General features: G+C 40.4%; 1 protein-coding gene across 2 annotated transcripts in view; it reads right to left on the minus strand.

The window, feature by feature from the left end:
* Positions 1-14,146: 14,146 nt before the first annotated feature.
* Positions 14,147-20,346, minus strand: part of sh3gl2b (SH3 domain containing GRB2 like 2b, endophilin A1) — a 167,137-nt gene continuing 160,937 nt past the window's right edge. For both annotated transcript variants that reach the window (XM_087995375.1, XM_087995379.1), the window contains 3 exons: positions 18,603-18,706; positions 17,059-17,180; positions 14,147-14,891 (listed from right to left, as the gene is read on the minus strand). In XM_087995375.1, the coding sequence (XP_087851501.1) occupies positions 14,692-14,891; positions 17,059-17,180; positions 18,603-18,706 (426 nt within the window). In that variant the 3' untranslated portion in view covers positions 14,147-14,691. The remainder of the gene's footprint in view (positions 14,892-17,058; positions 17,181-18,602; positions 18,707-20,346) is intronic.

The following is a 20,346-nucleotide window of genomic DNA, read 5'->3' on the forward strand; positions in this document are numbered from 1 at the left end:
GTCGGGAAGTGGTCGAGGCCAGTACAATGGCAACATTTAAAAGACATTTGGATGGGTATATGAATAGGAAGGGTTTGGAGGGATATGGGCTGGGTGCTGGCAGGTGGGACTAGATTGGGTTGGGATATTTGGTCGGCATGGACTTGTTGGACTGAAGGGTCTGTTTCTGTGCTGTACAATTCTATGACTCTATAAATTAGAAAAAAACCACAAACACATAAACAACATCCTTACTGGTATACAGTTCAATAAAGAGCAATAACAAACCTCCCTTCCTGGACATCATAGTAGAACGAAAAGCCACTGGAGAGCTGCAGACCAGCATTTACAGGAAAGCCAAACACACTGACCAGATATGAAACTATAGGAGCAATCATCCCAATGACCACAAACGGAGTTGCATTAAGACATTATTTAAATGAGGCACAATATACTGCAGCACCCAGGAACTATGAGAAGCCGAGGAGAAACACCTATACAATGTATTCAGAAACAATGGGTTCCCGATAAGTGCAGTTCAATTCCTGCACAACAGACTTAAACAGGAAGACACAACACACCCAGTGATTCTAGCCACACTACCGTACATCACAGGAAGCTCAGAGATGACAACTAGACTACTCCAGCCCCTAGGCATCATGGTCGCCCACAAACTTAACACCAGACTGAAACAGTTCCTGGTGAATTTAAAGAACCCCATACCAACAACCAGCAGAATGAACGTGATATACAAAATATCCTACAAGGGCTGCAACAAACATTATATTGGACAAATGGGCAGGAAGCTAGCCACCAGGATACATGAGCACCAACTTGCCACCAAAAAACATGACCAATTTTCACTGGTATCCATATGCACAGATGAAGAGGGACACTAGTTTGACTGAGACAATACATCCATCCTGGGACAGGCTAAACAAAGACACACAGGAATTCTTAGAGGCATGGCATTCAAACTGGAATTCCCTTAACAAACATATAGATTTGAACCCCATTTACCAACCTCTCAGAAACAGACCTTGTAGTGCTATCACCTACCAAAACAAACCAAGACAGATAAATAGCAAGCGGGACAGAACATCAAAGATTCACTGGAGGCCCACTGATGATGTTACCTAGCATGGTGACAAAACAAATGTACCAGCTCAGGGAGCAAACTTACAACCTAATCAGCACTCTCCTTCCATGTAGTACATACGTTGGACTACCCTTGGAGTTGGCATTCTGGCATAGTGTCCAGATGGTGGAAGATGAAAAGCTTCAACAAACATTTCTCTCTTTCCCCTAAAAAGGTTCTGGGTGGGTTCAGTCTGGAGGAAATGAGTTACTAGCGTAGCACTGTTTCTTCCTCAGGATACACTCTCAAAGCCATCAAGACTTTCTTTATCCAAACATGGAGCCACCTCTGAAACATGATTCATACAGACAAAGATTTTTCAGCAATACTCATGCTCTGTACTATTACGTTTAGTTTCTTCTTTAATCCCATGGGGAAATCTCAACCATTTATTTCCCTCTCAGTAAAACAGTGAAGTACAGAAATTTAAATATTTAGTACTTGTGAATTTAACTTATTTATAATGCTATTAAGTCGGGTCTCTACATGCCTGATGAAGTAAATGAGAGAAGTAGCAGAGCTGGTGCAATCTTTTGGATTATCAAAAATACTGTTCTCATATTTTATCATACATTTACATTTTTAAAGTACAAGTGCTTTCTACATGTACACAAGCAGTTGTACTTGATACTTTCCACCATCGCTTTCATTGATGGAATTTATCCTTGTAACTTCCAACTTACACCAGACTTTCCTCTAATTACGACGTTGTTCTCCCTGAATGAGTAATCTGCTTTTGTTTCCATACAATCTGATAAAATTGCACCCAAATGGTAGATGGTCAAAAGCATTAGAAAGATGTTTCTGAAACGCTATATTCCTGTGATTTAATCAGCATGTCTTTCATTGATGTGATATTTTCCTCAGATTATAAATGTTCATTCAAATTTATCATGGAGTGATGCGCCATCTAGAGGTATGCTTAACAATGATCAATAAGTTCAAAGATAACCAATAGCTGGGGAGACAATGGTAATGTTAAAAATGTGACCTTTGTCAAGTGGTGTTGGATTTGTAAGTTTTGACAGAAAGTAGAGGACTTGGTTTATGCTGGTAAAAATCTTGCTGCGGACTCTTATGCTGCGAGATCATCTGAACAAACATCTGGCCCTGGTGGGTGGCATAGTGGGTCAATAGTTAGCACCGCTGACTCAGAGTGCCAGATTCAACACCAGCCTTAGATGACAGTCTGTGTGGAGTTTGCAAATTCTCCCCAGTGTCTGTGTGGATTTCCTCCCACTGTCCAAAGATATGGAGGTGAGGTGGATTGGCTGTGATAAACTGCCCTAGTGTGTTCAGGAATGTGTAGGCGAGGTGGATTAGACATGGGAATGCAGGGTTATAGGGATAGAGTGGGGGGTAGTGGCTGAGTGGGATGCTCTTTGGAGGGTCAGTGCAGACCCAATGGGCTGAATGGCCTCTTTCTACACTGTGTGGATTTTATATTGCACTGAAGGTTGAAGCAGTAAATAGAAGCTTTCAAAAAAAATAACGTCTGTCAGAATTAATTCTTTGGTACCTGGTTTTGGTTGCCTTGGTGATGCACCATGCTGCTGACCATTCTGATCTTTGATATCCATTGTCCATTGCCAGGTGTGTGATTCACAAGTGCAGAGAGTTGAACACTGAAATGGGTAGTTAAAGCCTGGTACGAGACAGAATCTCTATCTGTGTGAGTCATGTTTCGGAGCAGGGTCCATGTCTGATTAAGAAAAGTCTTGATGAATTTGCGAGTGTGTATTGAGGGAGAAACAGTACAAAGGTAGTAATTTACTTCTTCCAGTTTGAAGCCACCAAGAACCTCTTGAGGAGAAAGGAACTAATGAGGCAAGATAAGCGGATATAGCACAAGAGCTGCCTGGCTTTGTTCTGGTGTCTGTTGGCTGGCAAGGTCTTAAGATGGCCAGCAGAACATAATTTCATTCCCATACCATGTAGTTCTATGCCATAGACTATAACATGGCTGCAGTATTTCCCCAAACCTACCTTCTTCATTCATGATTCACAAATTTCTTAGTGTTCTGTAACAACCAAGGGGTACAGATCATTCGAGGAAATTATTTCACTTTTACTCTTCTCAACTTGCATTGGTAATGGACATCTAATGCTGTCCTCATTTGGCAAAATGTCCCTACTTCTGGGCTAGAAGCTGTACATTCAATCATCACCCTGGGACTTACCTGAGAATGACCTTAACTTTGAAACCTGGTTGTTTAACTCTCTCTCTCTCTCCATGCCCCCATCTGTCTTCATTAATTCATGTGCTCATCTCTCTTGGCACCAGAAAATGCCAAGAGATTCTTCCTCTGTCTCTCTCTCTCCTTGTAGTCTTTCCTCAGCTCTCAGGCACCTCTCAGAACCATGCCTTGCTCAGACTCTCACCCTCAGCAATGTTTGAAATTGACCTGAAAGTGCTTTAATGCAGCCAACACGTCTCACAGCAGATTAAACATGCCCAAGAAGAGAGAAATTAGGGCAGAAATTAAGAATGGGCAAGAGAAACATACACACTAAGGAGCAATAAAACAAGAGTGAATTTAATTCCAAGATGGTTCTACTCCATGAATTAAAGCTTTTGAAATTAACATAGGGAGGGCAGGCTCCTCAGATGAGTAACCATTGAAATTACTGCTTTCAGCTTAACATGCAGTTGGAGACAAAGAAGTGTTGATAAAACCTTCTCCCATGTTTATTTCATGATGTTGAGGTGGCAGTGTTGGACTTGGGTGGACAAAGTTAAAAATTTATCCCAGTCCACCATGACACAATAAAGGCTGATTTCTACAAAAGTGGTGCTTTTCTTACCGAGCTGGGACTTGCAAAACAAAATAATATTGACTCCAGGCAAAGCAGTCTCATTTTGTCACTTTCTTCAACTCCTCCACAGGAAATTCAAATCCAGAATTCCATCCAACCCTCATTTGGTTGATCAACAGCAACTTATGCTGCTAAATGATTGGCTAGTAGACATGCAATGGGACTTCTACCAGCCAATAGCGATGGTAAGGGAATGTGCTGAGTAAGAGAGGTGAGTAGTTCTCCAAGACCTCCACAAGCAGGTGGCAACAATAAGTGAGGGCAACTCAGCATTCAAAATAACTCTCACTGGAAAGAAAGGGTGTCCTTACTGGGGAAGGAAGAGGAAAAAGGTAAAGTAATTCCTCAGCCCACTGTAGCCCAAAAGATCATGCAATGTATAAAGAGTATATGGTTCTGATTAATCATTAATTTCCCTTGCTGTTTGTAATGACATAACGCTAAAGGAATAAATATTCCTTGCTTTATGATCTTTGGGCAGTCCAAATGTGATGTTGCACATACATTTTAAAAGCCTGGCTGCATGATCTTGATGTCATGTTTGGGGCAAGGAGCTCTGAAAACTCACAACCTTACCTTCTGTGAGAAGAAATTCCTTCTCATCCAAGTCATAAGTTGATACTCGTTTATTGAGAGATTATGTCCTCTGATCCTAGACTGTCTCATGAGGGGAAACATCCTCTCAGCATTAACCCTGTCAAGCCCCTTAAGAATCCAATATGGTTCACTTTTTATTCATCTATGTTCCAGTGAGTGGAGTCCCAGTTTGGTTAACCATCGCTAATAAGACAACTCCTCCATACTGGGGAACAATCTCAGAACTGCCTTCAATTAAATAATATATTTTCTTAAATAAAGGGACCTAAACAACTTTTAGTACTCCAGATGTGGTCTCTCCAGCATTTTGTACAATTGGTGTTCCTTGCTCTTATACTACAATTCCTTTGAAATAAAATATAACATTTTTCTAAAATCAACCCATATAGGTATATTATAACTGACTTCTTGAGCAGGTATGACTTGAGCCAAGGCCTTCTGAATCAAAGATAAGGACACTACACTGCACCAGAAAAGCCCTAGGCCAACATTCCATTAGCCTTCCTGCCGCACCTATCTGTTAGCTAACTGTGTTTCATGCACAAGTACCCCCAAGTCCCTTTGTGTTGCAGCTTTCTGCAGTTTTTATCTATTTAAATAATATTCCGTTCTGCTGTTCTTTCTGCTAAAGTGACAACTTCACACTTTTTCCACATCATATTCCACTTGTCAACATTTTGGCCACTGACCTAACCTCTCAATATCTCCTTGTAAACTGTTTGTATACTTTCACAACCTGTCTTTCCACCTAATTTAGAGTCGTCTGCAAATTTGGCTACAGCATATTCGCTTCTTTCCTCCAAGCCATTAAAGTATGTTGTAAACTGTTGCAGACACAACACTGATCCCTGTGGAATCCTGCTGGTCATAGGTCACCAACCTGAAAACGAACCCCTTATCCCCATTCGTTTTCCTGCCTATTAGCCAGTTCTCATGTCAATATACTACCTCCAACACTGTGGCTCTTATGACTTAACCTTTGAGTTATTTTATTGACTGCCTTCTGGAATTCCAAGTTCACTCTGATAGTCATTGCTTAAGTCATCAGAGAATGTTAGCTCTTTGGTCACATTCGCTCCATGGACATCTAGGTAGTGAGTCCATCCTATTGATGATTTTCATCTTAATGTTATTAATACACTTCGACTTCATCTAACAGTGTTATTATCTGTTTCAATAGACAATAGGTGCAGGAGTAGGCCATTCTGCCCTTCGAGCCTGCACCACCATTCAATATGATCATGGCTGATCATCCTTAATCAGTATCCTGTTCCTGCCTTATCTCTATAACCCTTGATTCCACTATCCTTGAGAGCTCTATCCAACTCTTTTTTAAATGAATCCAGAGACTGGGCCTTTACTGCCCTCTGGGGCAGAGCATCCACACAGCCACCACTCTCTGGGTGAAGAAGTTTCTCCTCATCTCTGTCCTAAATGAGAAGTGACTTCAGTTGTTGCATCTTCTCCATGTCCGTGCTTTCCCAATGTTGATCTTGGATCTACATAATGTAATTACTCAGGTAGCATGACTGGGAAGGAACATAGTTTATTGTCAAATACAAAAAGCGAGCCACTACCCAAGGTATACATAAGCTAGTCCTAGTCCAAGGCAGACAGTCTGCAGATCATACTTGGGTCTGCCTCATTTTTCTTTTATTTAACCTATTTTTCCTAATCTTACTGTTCAAAGATGTTATTACACACCTCTGGAACAGGTGGGACTTGAACCCAGGCTTTTCAGTCTAGGGGCAGGGACACTATCACTATGCCACAAGAGGACCCTTTAGGTCTGCTTCATTGTTTGTTTTATAACATTTTTAAATGTACATATGGTGAGACAGAAAAAAAGGCACCATTATGACTAGACTTTATATTTTTTTTTGGTTTTCACCACCAAGAAAACACTTGGGGTCAATTATATATTAACAAACAAAGCCTGCTAAAGGCAATGCTGTCATCAAAAAAGTGAGGGGGGGGATGGTTATGGTAGGGAAAGAATCAAAATGGAGTTGGAGCGGGAAATAAATCACTCTATGCCCTGCAGTGCTCATCTCTCTTTAAAATCATCAGAAACACTGGTAAATACCGCATGTTCCTTCTCGAATGACATTCGGGTCTGACCGTAACTGCGGAAGGGAAGCAGCGAGTCTGCTTCATAAAGGGCTCAGGTAATTTATTCTTGTCACCAAGGAAACTCATTCTCAATGAACTCCAAGAAGAGATTTATTAGAGCTTCCTAATGGGCATTATAGGGATTATTTCATCCTGTCCTCTCTGAGTCCTAGGGCTCCCTTTCACTCGTGTGATGATTGGATCTCTTGTGTCACTTTGCCCTTATTCCTGTTGACTTCTGGCCATAGTTGGTGCTATATATCGTCTCTTCCATGAAAACTGTTGAAGAGCCTCTGCAGGGAATTCATCCTCTGCTTGAGCTTCCACCATCTCTATCTCCAAGTTCGAGTCCTTGTTGTTCTCAGGACCTCTGCAGGGAATTCATCCTCTGCTTGAGCTTCCACCATCTCTATCTCCATCTCCAAGTTCGAGTCCTTGTTGTTCTCAGGACTGGCTCTCGAGGTTTTTGTGAGCTGAGTTTCTGGTCCACTGAATGCCAGTAGTGACCTATCTTTCAAAGCAATCGCTTCTCTGGAGGGTTCTGACCAACCAGAGGTGGTCATCGTGCCTTTTTGCAGTCCTCTACCCAGTTTTATTCATGCACGATACTGCTCCCCTTTTTTTAAGGATAACTCCTGGAATCCATGAACAACCATCACTGAAACTCCTTACATGAACTATATCTCCCAGTTTAAAATCTGTCTGGCCTATGCCTATGGTATTCCCTTTTTTGAGCTTCCTGTTTTAATTAAATCTTGCCAACCAAGTTTGGGAAAGCCAGGCTCTGCCTAGACCAAAGGCAATGCCAATCAATAGTTGTGCAGGGGCTACCCCTGTCATCATGTGCAGCATTGTCCCGTTATTAAAGAGGAAATGTACAAACTTCGTTTCAAAGACACTCTAGTTTGCTTTCTTGGCTACTTTTGAATATCTGGATTGCTGGCTCAGCCAGACCATTTAAGGATTGGTGGTGGGGTGCCATGAGAATTTGTCTTACCCATCTGTCTTCATAAAGGTCTGAAATTCCCTGATGATAAATGGGATTGTGTTGTCTATTATAATGACCTCTGGTATACCATGCATACAAAAAGATAGGGGAAGATTTCTATGGTGTTGTAAGAGGTAGTAGAGGTCATTCAGTGCACAGCAATCCATTTTGAATGGGTGTTGATAAGGAGTAAGAGAGTAAAGCCCTGTGAAAGCTGTATATATTCCCTGGCCATTCCCATGAGTGCAATGAGGCTGCTGGTGTGGCCTTCTGATTTTCCTGGCAGGTTTTGCACCACTTGACCAGGTTTTCAATATCTGTGTCTATGTCACCAAACATAGTTCCTTGCAAGTATTTTCATTTTCGAAATTTCTGGGTGGCCCATTGTGCAATTCTTGATACTATGATTCTAAAATAAGTGGGAAAGCAGGCAGTGATGAGGAGGTAAAGAGTTTACAGATGGTTATTGATAGGTTAGGAGCATGGGGCAGAACGTGGCAGACAGAGTTTAATGTGAATAAGTGTGAAGTTGTCCCTTTTGGGCTCAAGACTAAAAGAGCAAATTATTAAAATGGGAAGCAGATTCAAAGTGCATCAGTGCAGAGGATCTAGGTGTCTGTATATGAATTGCAGAAAGTGAATATGCACGTGCAGCATGTAATAAGAAAGGCAAATAGAATCCTGGCATTTATTGCAAAAGGACTGGATAATAAAAGTAGAGTTGGTATAACTATATTGGGTGTTTGTGAGACCGCATCTGGAATACTGCGTCCAGTTTTGGTCTCCATACTTGAGGAAGAATGTGTGGCACTGGAAGCAGTTCAGAGGAGGTTCACCAGATTGATTCTAGAGATGAAAGGGCTATCATATGAGCAGTGGTTGAATAGCTTAGGCTTGTACTTACTTGAGTTCAGAAGAATGAGGAAGAATCTGATTGAGATGTATAAAATCCTAAAGGGGATTCAAAAGGTGGATGTTGAAAAAAGTTCCCTTTTTTTCCTCAAAAAAGAGGGCATAGATTAGAGCGAGAGGATGTAGGTTCAAAACTGAGATGAGGAGAAACGATTTCTCTCAGAGGATTGTGAATCTGTGGAACTCAGTACAGGCAGAATCAATCAACAAATTTGAGACAGCAATAGGTATGTTTCTAATGAAAAAGCAGGAAAAAGGGTATGGGGAGCAAGCAGGAAACTGGAGTTGAAACCAGAATAAGATCAGCCATAGAGTATGGCAGAATGGAAACAGCCCCTTCCACCTAACCATTCCACGCTGACCATGGTCCAAAACTAAACTCATCCCACCTGCCTGTGCTTGGCCCATATCTCTCCAAACCTTTCCTATCTATGAACTTATCCAAATGTCTTTTAAACATTGTAATGGTACCTGCATTCACCATTTTCTCTCGCAGTTCATTCCACATATGAACCACTCTGTGTAAAAACATTTCCCAAGTCCTTTTTAAATTATTCTTTTCTCACCTTTAAAATATGCCAGCTGGTTTTGAACTTACCACCCTGTCATGTACCTTAGCTATGCCCCTCATAATTTTATGAACATGATGAACAAGTCATGATCATGTTACATGAGTTTTAAGCAGGTGTAAAGTGGATATTCCAGCAAAGATGCAGCTGGTCAAACCACTTCATTTTAAACAAAACAGAATTTATGCACAAGCTTACTGAATGAAACACAAACAAAATAGAATACTGAAAAACCTAACCTATCTGAAAACCCAACAGATCATCCCAACTTAATGATGCTGTTCCAAATACTTGCAACAATCCTCATAAACACCCCTTGGCAAAAAAGGTAAAAGCAAACACAGGGTCTTATAGGACAGAGAGAGAGAGAGATGGCAGCATGGAACACTCTCTTCCATGTAGCTATTTCATGAAGGGCCTCAAAAACTGCATGACTGTTTTCCATGAATACCAGACTGCCAAAACCAAACTAAACCAGAGAAAAGCTGAGTTGGGAGTGGGTTTGAAGGGCTTAACTGTCCACTTTCGCTCCTAATTCCTATGTTCCTTCATCAATGACTTGGATGAAGGGACCAAATGTATTATTGCTAAATTTCCCAATGACATCAAAATAGCTGCGAATGTCAGTTGTCAAGAGGATTTTGAGAGTTTTCAAAATGAATACAGATAAGTTTGATGTGTGTGATGCTGCTGCTCCTTTAACAAAGTTATGTTGTCCTTGGTATTTTTTTTCAGAGAGGTTTGAAAAAGCAGTGATTCTGAAAAGGCTGGCTTGGATGGGTTTTAGGGACAGTTTGATTATAGCTAACAGATACTGCCTCAGACAAAAGGCTTTTACATTTTTATTTTTTTTTAAATTGCACAATGAAAGGGGGGTGGCCAGTTCTCCTGGCTCAGCTTTTCTCTGGTTTGATTTGGTTTTGGTAGTCTGGCTATTCACTGAAAACAGTCATGCAGTTTTTGAGATTGCAGTTCCAAGAAACAGCTTCGTGGAAGAGAGTGTTCCATGCTGCGAACTCTCTCTCTCTCTCCCCTGTAAGACCCTGTGTTTGATTTTACCTTTTGTGTTTATAGGGATTGTTGCAAGTATTTGGAACAGCATCATTAAGTTGGGATGATCGGTTGGGTTTTCAAATAGGTTAGGTTTTTCAGTATTCTGCTCTCTTTTGTTTGTGTTTCATTCAGTAAGCTTGTAAATAAATTCTGTTTTGTTTAAAACTAAGTGGTTTGACCATCCACATCTCTCCTGGAATATCCACTTCACACCTTCTTAAAACAACCAGCAAAATTAGGTTCTGGACCACTTTCTTGAAATGTTTTGAGGAGGTCTGTCCTGGTCCACAACAGACTGGAGCCTCTTTGCAGGATTTGTCCCATAGTTCCAAATTGGGATTAGGATTGTTGGACTTGAAGGCAGCGAGTGGTAGGTGTTAGAGTCTTTTGTTCCGGGTGTTGAATTTGGTTGGTTTAAACAGTGTTTGGGATAGCAATGGCTCTTTCAGTCATCACGAGTTTTCTGGGGGTGGAAGAAGTGACTTTGGGGGTTTTGCAAAAAGTGATTATGGCCCAGCTGCTGGAATTAGCAGATAAACTGGAGTTGGAGCTACCTCCTATGAGGAAAGAAGAGATAATCACAGCAATAGCTCAGCATTTAAATTTGCTGGAAAGGCCATCAGAATCTTTGGAGATGGCTAAAATTCAATTGAAAATGAAACAACTTAAGTTAGAGGCAAAAGACAAGGAAAGGGCAACAGAAGCGACACAGTTTGAACTACGATTAAAAGCAGAAGAGAGAGTAAAGGAGAAAGAGAGGGAGTTTGAACTTCAGAAATTGGCATTTAGACAGGAGTTCAAAATTTCACTTTCTGAACTAGGGAGAACTCATGTGGATGACCAAGGGGTTAAATTAGCATCCGAAATAGCTGATGATTATGAGGTGGTCCATAAATAAAAGTTTGGCTTCCAAAATCAATTTCAATCATGAGGGATAGAAACTGGGGAAAAGAGAAATCCTCGTGTGGAAAGAGAAAGGTAGATCTCAGTGAATATCATAAGGTTAACTTACCACAGGATAAAAAGGAAACCACTGAAGGGGAAAAAGAAGTTAAAAGGCTCCAGTGTTTTCACTGTAATAAAGTCAGCCACATGAAATCACAGTGTTGGTGGATTAGGAAAAAAACTGGGAAGCCAGATGTTGGAAACAGGATAAGCCTGTGAATTTTGTTGGAGTGGTAATGGAAAGCACAGTTGAGGCTGGAAAGCTGTACAGGAATGTACAAGCTGGTCAAAGGTTGGTTGAGGAGGAAGTGCCAGATCTTCTTAAACCATATATCTGCGAAGGTAACGTTTTCTTACAGAGACCAGGATCAGCAGGTAAAGAAGTTACAGTATTAAGAGGTACAGGTTCCTCTCAATCTGTGATGTTGAAAGATAAGGATAATTGTACTTCTGAAGGACTATTGCCAGACAAGCTACTAGAAACTGGAATTCATGTTGAGACAAGAAGCGCTGAATTATGTAAAGTGTCCATTGAAGAGTGGAGAAGTCATGGTAGGAGTACTGGACAAACTCTCAGCTCCAGGAATGCAATTTGTCCTTGTCAATGATATAGCTGATTCACAGGTAGGAGTGCTGCCTACTGTGGTTGAAAAGCCAGTGGAAACTCAGGGAACGGAACTATTGCACGACACATATCCTGGGAGTTTTCTGGACTGTGTGGTAACGAGGTCACAAAGTCACCAGTTGAAACAGGAGGGATCAAAGAGTACAGATAAGAAAGCTGAAGTGGAATTAACAGAGACCGTGTTTACTCAGCTGGTGGAGATAAACCAGGAGAAGATAACTGACAAATCAGACATCTTTAGCTCAGGTAAATTAACTGAGTTACAGTAGAAAGGTAAAAGTTTAAAACAATTGTATCAAAAGGCATACACAGAAAAATAACCTGAATGTATCCCTGAATGTTATTATCTTAAAAGTGATGCCTTAATGAAGAAATGGACACCATCAAATATTCAGGTAGATGAGAAATGGGCAGACGTTCATCAAGTTGTATTGCCAGTGGGTTATAGAAAGGAGGTGTTGCAGGTGGCACATGAGCTACCATTAGGGGGTCATTTAGGAGTGAGGAAAACTCAAGCTAAAATACAAAAACATTTTTATTGGCCTGGTCTGTACACGATTGAGGTGAATTTTGCCAGACACGTAATACATGTCAGGTAATTGGAAAACCGTAGGCAGTACCATCCAGAGTCGCAGGATGTGCTAGAAAAACCATGTTGAGGGCTTATGGTCAAGGCTATCCAGATGATTGGGATAAGGAAATTTTGTTTGTACATTTTGTGATCAGAGATGCACCAAATGAATCGACCAAATTCAGTCTGTTTGAATTAGTTTATGGGCATGAAGTGACAGGACCACTAAAATTGATTAAGGAGAAATTGGTAAATCAGAATTCAGAGACCACATATTTGGACTATATGTCGAATGTGGAACAATTAAACAGAGCAGGGGAATTGGCTAGACAGTATTTAAAAGGATCACAGCATACAATGAAACCAGAAGCAGACAAGAGATCAAAAACTTGCAATTTTGCTATCGGAGATAAGGTGTTAGAGTTACTTGTAGTAGTAGGTGAAACTTTAAAGGCAAGGTTTAATAGACCTTATCAAGTCGAAAGGAAATTGAGTGAGGTGAACAATTTGATAAGGACTCCAGACAGAAAGAAATCCCAGAGTGTGTCACGTGAAAATGCTGAAAAGATATTTTGACAGGGAAGGAAAGCAGCTTGCGTTAGAAGCAAAAGACAAGGACAGGGCAACAAAAATGACACAGTTTGAATTGCGATTAAAAGCAAAAGAGAGGGAAAAGGAGAAAGACAGGGAGTTTGAACTTCAGAAATTGGCACTTAGACAGGAGTTCAAAATTTCACTTTCTGAAGTAGGGAGAATTCATGTGGATGAGCAGGGGGTTAAATTAGCATCTGAATTAGCTGATGATTGTGAATTGGTCCATAAATCAAAGTTTGGCTTCCAAAATTAATTTCAATCGTGAGGGATAAAAATCATCCACAAGTTCTCCCACCCAGACAGACACACACACACACACAGACAAAAACCCACATGCACACATATATTTTGTGTGGTGAATTTGTACTTGCAGAGTTACATTGCACTTTGCTCAAAAACTGCATACATTCATGTAGAACTCTGAGCTCAAAAACTGCATGAATTTATGTAAAACTCTGTTATCTCACTTTTTAGATTAGAATCAATCTAAACATCAGGTCATAGACAGAGAACACAGAGGGCTAACACCTTCAACATATTGTCTAGCTATCACCATTGTTAACAGCTAACCCGAGAATGCAACTTTAAAAAAAAGGTTTTGTGATTTACACATGAAACAAGTGAAACTATCACTGTATTCTAACAGATGAAAGGCTTAACAGACAATCAATTTTTCAATGTATAATTTCAGTTACATCACACTGCAAATTTTTGCTATAAATTCTGTGTTACGATCGAGCCCTCCACAATCACCTGATGAAGGAGCGTCGCTCCGAAAGCTAGTGTGCAATTAAACCTGTTGGACTATAACCTGGTGTTGTGTGATTTTTAGTTTTCTCTTTTGGGAGAGATTAAAACTAAGGGACAAAGTTTCAGAAGATATCTCCCTTTTAGTCAGAAATGAGTAGAACTATTTTCCCTTAGCAAGTCATTGGCATATGAATTATCCTTCCACAGAAAGCAGTGTTAATTTTTTTTTGATAAATAGGGGAGTCAAAGGTCATCAAGGCAACAGGAAAGTGGCATTTTAGGACACAAGCAGATCAACCATTGTCTAATTGCACGATAGCAGAGGCTGAGATGCCAGAAAAGCCTACTTGTGCTCCTAAGTCTTCTGGTCCTTTGCTCCTGTGTAGCATAACCTGTTGAGCTGAAGAGTAAAAACAGTTTCTATCACATTTCCATTAGATAGGCAGTCAGAATATCAGTTATGGAATATGAAACAATTGTCCCCTTTAAAAGAAAGTCCACACTTACAAATTGACTTTATTGAACAGTTTTAATATACTCGGATTCACCACATTAAGCAATCCAACATTTTACTCTGTGGTATTCTTGGATCCAGCACAGATAGGAGGAAAAACAATTCATATAACACATATACTCTCTCTTTTTTAAATTTAGATAAATATATTCTCCAGAGCCAAGCTGTACAGCTTTACGACTGTTACAAAAATAAGGAAAGCTAGGTGCAGCACTATCCACTTTGACATAATAGACCAGAAAACAGGAGAAAAGCTTTCACAGATTATACCCACAACTTGATTGTGTGTTGCTTAGCACGATGACATCTTCGAGTTTGCACTGATGATGGAATCAGCAACATTTCTGCCTACATTTACTACAGATGCAAATGAGTGTGGTTGTTAGGGATTATAATACATGTAAACTGAAGACTTTACATCAATGGAATTGTTGATAAACAGTGTCACTGCATCAGACAATCTCACAAACTGAACCACCTTCACCTGTGGCACAAATATAATGACAAGTTGAGTTACAGCAGTCACTCTAGTGTGGTAATGGAACTAAAACTTGAACATAATTGATGGGAAAAAATCCTGACTGTCCATGGAGCATCCCTTCATACCAGTTGTCATCAATTTGATTGGTGAGCGTGATGACATCTCCCTCCTTAAATCCCAGTTCTCCCTCATTCTCCGGTTCAAAATCATATGCAGCCCTGCAGCATGGCTGATCCAGCGGTGTGCCTGCATTTTACAAATGACTATTAAAACCTGAAACTTTTACATAAATTAGTCACCTAGAAAATAAAACTTGCAATTATCTTAAGATGTGGCGCTTGAACGCAAGGAAAATAAATGTTACAATTTTTGGTGCAGTTAGAAAAAAGGCTGGGTTAAAACTGATAGCAGAAACACCATGATCCAAAAATTCCACAGTCATGAGCGAAGTTCCAATACTTGTTGCTTACTTTAAAGTCTTCAAGCCTCCAGTATTCAAATATATATATTATATATATATCAAGCAGATCTGAAAACAAAACCCCAAATAGGAGCATCTAAAATAATGCGCATGTTTTGGAGCTGAGTGAAATTGATGAGAAGATTGACTTATCTATCCTTCAGGTAAAAACAATGACTGCAGATGCTGGAAACCAGATTCTGGATTAGTGGTGTTGGAAAAGCACAGCAGTTCAGACAGCATCCAAGGAGCAGTAAAATCAACATTTCAGGCAAAAGGCCTTCATCAGGAATAGAGGCAGAGAGCCTGAAGGGTGGAGAGATAAATGAGAGGAGAGTGGGGGTGGGGAGAAAGTAGCATAGAGTACAATAGGTGAGTGGGGGTGGGGATGAAGGTGATAGGTCAGGGAGGAGGGTGGGGGAAGGTAGCAAAGAGTACAATGGATGGATGGGGGTGGGATGAAGGTGATAGGTCAGAGAGGAGGGTGGAGTGGATAGGTGGAAAGGAAGATAGGCAGGTAGGACAGGTCATGGGGACAGTGCTGAGCTGGAAGGTTGGAACTGGAGTGAGGTGGGGTAAGTGGAAATGAGGAAACTGGTGAAGTCCACATTGATGCCCTGGGGTTGAAGTGTTCCGAGGCGGAAGATGAGGCATTCTTCCTCCAGGCGTTGGCTGGTGAGGGAGCGGCGGTGAAGAAAGGCCAGGACCTCCATGTCCTCGACAGAGTGGGAGGGGGAGTTGAAATGATGGGCCACAGGGCGGTGTGGTTGATTGGTCTGGGTGTTCCAGAGATGTTCCCTAAAGCACTCTGCTAGGAGGTGTCCAGTCTCCCCAATGTAGAGGAGACCACATCGGGAGCAACAAATACAATAAATGATATTGGTGGATGCGCAGGTAAACCTTTGATGGATGTGGAAGGCTCCTTTAGGGCCTTGGATGGAGGTGAGGGAGGAGTTGTGAGCGCAGGTTTTGCAAATCCTGCGGTGGCAGGGGAAGGCGCCAGGACGGGAGGGTGGGTTGTAGGGGGGCGTGGACCTGACCAGGTAGTCACAGAGGGAACGGTCTTTGCCGAAGGCAGCAAGGGGTGGGGAAGGAAATATATCCCTGGTGGTGGGGTCCGTTTATCTATCCTTTAGCTGATCATGAGTTCATGTCGTGCTACATGTAACCCCACCATACTGTTCTGTGTTTGTAAAATCTTCTTTACTGTTCTGTTTTGACACCATTACCTTGATTACTTGTGATTATCTTTCTACTTAATTAGTTTGTACAATTTTTGATTACTTTAGTTAGTCCCTCGTCATGCAAATCTGATACCTACTCATGTTATTCCAACTATTTGGTTTGTTTCTAGCACCATTTTATTTTAGATTATTTGTAGTTATCTTTCTGCCTTAATTAATAGGTTCATAAGTCATCCCCTCACTTGTTATTGACACCGTTTGATCACATGCAAAGACTTGTTATTCAGCCTGTTGACACCCTATTCACACTATTTGTACTTACCTGTTGACGCTCACAATTACCTGGAATTATCTTGCCAATATCTCTCCACCTATATATTCGGTGATGTGGAGGTGCCGATATTCGGACTGCGGTGTACATAGTCAGAAGTCATGTGACAACAAGTTAAGTCCAACAAGTTTGTCAGGATCAGCGCTCCGAAAGCATGTGATTCCAAATAAACCTGTTGGATTATAACCTGGTGTCATGTGACTTCTGACTTCATATATTCTGTGCTTGTGTGCTCTCTCTACTTCATCTGCTGAAGCAGAAATGCTCCAAAATGTTGTGATCTTAAATATACCTGTTGGACTATAATCTGACATTGTGCGACTCCTGACTTTGTCCACCCCAGTCCAACACCAGCATCTTCACATTCCGCTGGCCACTGATATCAAAGCAAATTGTTGTTCAGAGACATATTCATGTCAACTGTATGCAATATTTTACCTGGTGTCTTTTGCCCACTGTGAGTCACTCCACCATTCTGTTGAGTGTCATCTGCAAACTCGTAAGTCAAACGGGGCTTTGGTTTATATTCCCTTCGAGGGCAGGCAGTCGCCTCCTTCATTCTGCAAAGAAACATGCTATCAGTTTTGAGTGAAAGGAGTGAAATTTAGTGAACAATTTCATGCATCGATTGCAGTAAGGCATTAAACTCTTTACCCATCAAACCCAACATACTAGGAAGTACTGGAGCTCAACTTAAGTATTGTTCAATTGTTCAAATAGCAGACTCCTGGACTGAAATTCGAGCTGGATGCAGAAACAACAATGTAGATGTAGTATATTTCATGATGGCCTTCTGACTAAATCATTGTGGAAATGAAAAGGCAGTATGCAATAAAATAATCTATACAAATATTAATTTGTTTTACAAATGTACCAAAATCCTCTCAGAAATAGACTCTTAAGGAATGAAATCTGATTGCAGTGAACCCTCGACATGTCCAATTACAGATCTTCAATGGTGGAAAATTAAGCTCAAGAGAGCATTGAAAATGATTCAGAAGTATTATTGTATGTAGGTAACTTGGAGAAACTGTCATTTCCACATATTTTGCAAATGACTCAATGAAACAGTTTCACATCTGTTTTGGCATTGAGCTCATATAGTAATGAATATTATTTGAAATGTTAAAAAGTATCCTATTCTCATTTGTTTATCATTTAGTGGATATTGCCACTGTTGCTGTTAATTTGAGATTTCACTTCATTTACCAACCCAAACCCTGCTTCATATTAATCACTGTCAGTTTTACCTGTCTGAAAACCATATAACAACTGTAGTTTTAAATCAGGCACAAGTTGTAAAGGATGAACTGCAACATGTGGAATGTCCTTTCATTCACCATGTTCTCTCACTAGACAGATTAAAGTTATGTTGCCTTTTTAAATTCAATTCCTTAAGCATGGTATCAATATGAGTGTGAGTTGATAATATTTGCCATTTTGACTCATGTTGTGACATGTACATTTAAGGAGTCCTTACAAAAACATTGGTCAAACACTACCACCTCAACAAGATGTGGTTATTAGTCCCATGACTTGTATTCTACTTCTGTGAAACATCTAAATTTTTCAGCTCAGATAACAATGAAAATCAGGCTTTCCCATCAATCAAAAAGAATAGAACTGTATTGATATGAGACTCTTCAGCTCTTCAATAGTGTAATGTAGATACCAACGTTTAACTGTTAAAAGCAAATAAACTGGACAACATTTCAAGTTTCACAAACACTTACTACAACATAAAGTAAATTGTTGCAGCTATTTTGGTGCTTTGACACTGTAAATTATACAACTATAATTTTAAATAACAACCAAACAAATCAATTTCCAAATGGTTCTTCTTTTCTGGAATTACTGAGGGAGAATTGTAATTTAATGGGTTGGATCTTTGATTAAACGATTCAGGAGTATGATTTGATGTGAGTTCATTTTCTTTATTGTTTTATGAAAAGAATGCTGATGTACCTTTGTTTCAGACTTACCGCTGCTCCAACTGTACTGAGAGTTCTTGATAAATCTGTGCAGCTTGTCTGTGATATTCTAGCTGAGCTTGCACAAGTGCTGTAAGCTGGCTCACTTGCTCAATCTACAAATATCAACAGAAGAAAACAAATATAAACCTATTACATTCAAATGTGTTTGGGGACTTCTTTCTCAGCACTACGTGCCGTCATCACATCCATGTGGGAGAAGGCAAGTTCAGCCTGACCAGCCTTGGGGGAAACTGATGGGACTGGATTTGGAGCTGCTACCTGTTATATACTCTAACTAATCTTGCATTCAGTGGATCTCAGGGGAGGGTGAAGGAAACATTGCAAAGTCACTCTGAAGCTCTCCATGAAACATGGCAATATTAGCATTAATGACTGGGAAGAACAGTTGTTCAAAATAGCAGGAGTTTGTCCATCAAAATGCATCATGCTTTGAATCCCAACACCTTAATGATAAGACAGTATGGTGGAAAAGAAAGCATTCCTGTAATCCAGATCCCATTACCTTGTGGGAGACCTTGCTCTGTGCATCTAAAGGTCTGTGGGTCAATAATTGATCTATTCTGTTGCATGAAGACCCACAGTATAAAATCATGACACTGAGTAGACACCATCCTCAAATTGATGGATAGCTGACAATGGAAATTAAAATCATATTGAATAACGTAAAGTAGCCTAGCTGGCCCCATGAGGTGCCATTTTGCAAATTTGACTAAAGTTACTCCCAGTTGCAACTAAATACACAGTGAGCCTTGCATTCAGTGGTGGAAGTGGTCAATGTCATGTCAACCACCAGATGGCACAAAACCTCTAGTTACATTTGCTGCACAAGTTAAGGTGTTTTGTCTGAGCACTGAAGAAGGTTTATTCATTCAAAAGGGGGAACTGTATTGCACCTAATATTCCTCAATTAGAGATTCAAATTATTTGCCAATGCCTTTCAAAACCATTCAGCAGCAAGAACAAAAACCTTTATGTGAGGCTGGTGTTTCAGGTTCAAAGCACAGAATTTCATCTCATTACAATAGAAAGGCACAGTATCACATCACTGCTTTAAACATATGTTTCCAGTCAAGATTTATTTGCTACATCTGGTGGTTCAATACATTACAGGAACAAACTGACTGGCACTGAAAACCTTACTGAGGTATGCAAAATCAAAGGTTATTAATGCAGTGCATTTTTGCAAAAAGATAGGCAGCCCAATTTAGCAATTAAGTGATCTGTATCACCAGGGCTGTGTTACTTTAGCTCCTGAAGAGGTGTTGAAACAACAGCATCACGTACAACCAGTTTGACTAAATAGTGAAACAGAAATTGTGCAGATTCAAGAACCAGTCAATGAGCATTCCTTTAATCATTGGGATGTTATATCAGCCCAAGATAGTATTACTGTCGTTTTGGGAAAACCGTCCTAAACCTGTTGACCACTGAGAACAAAGGGAAAAAATTCCTACCTAACGAGTTCAGTCACATCTCAGCAAGATTATCTAATTGCAACACACAGTAAGCATGGTCTTATTGGCAGCTCAAAAGGCACCATTGGTAATTGCAGTCATGGAGGGAGAGTACATCTGTGCCTCTCCCAAGGGTGCAATGGTACATGGAGTGACAGCAGATGCGAAATAAATAGGGCAGAAGGATCAAATACTGAACACTTTCGGGATAAAAAAAATTACGTGTGACATATTAAGAATAAAATCTTCAGATTAAGAACTTTTCGCCATTTCTATAA

This window comes from Chiloscyllium plagiosum, unplaced genomic scaffold, assembly GCF_037043375.1.
Source record: "Chiloscyllium plagiosum isolate Xiang-an unplaced genomic scaffold, Cpla_swu_hap1 HiC_scaffold_2, whole genome shotgun sequence".
Taxonomy (NCBI): Eukaryota; Metazoa; Chordata; class Chondrichthyes; order Orectolobiformes; family Hemiscylliidae; genus Chiloscyllium; species Chiloscyllium plagiosum.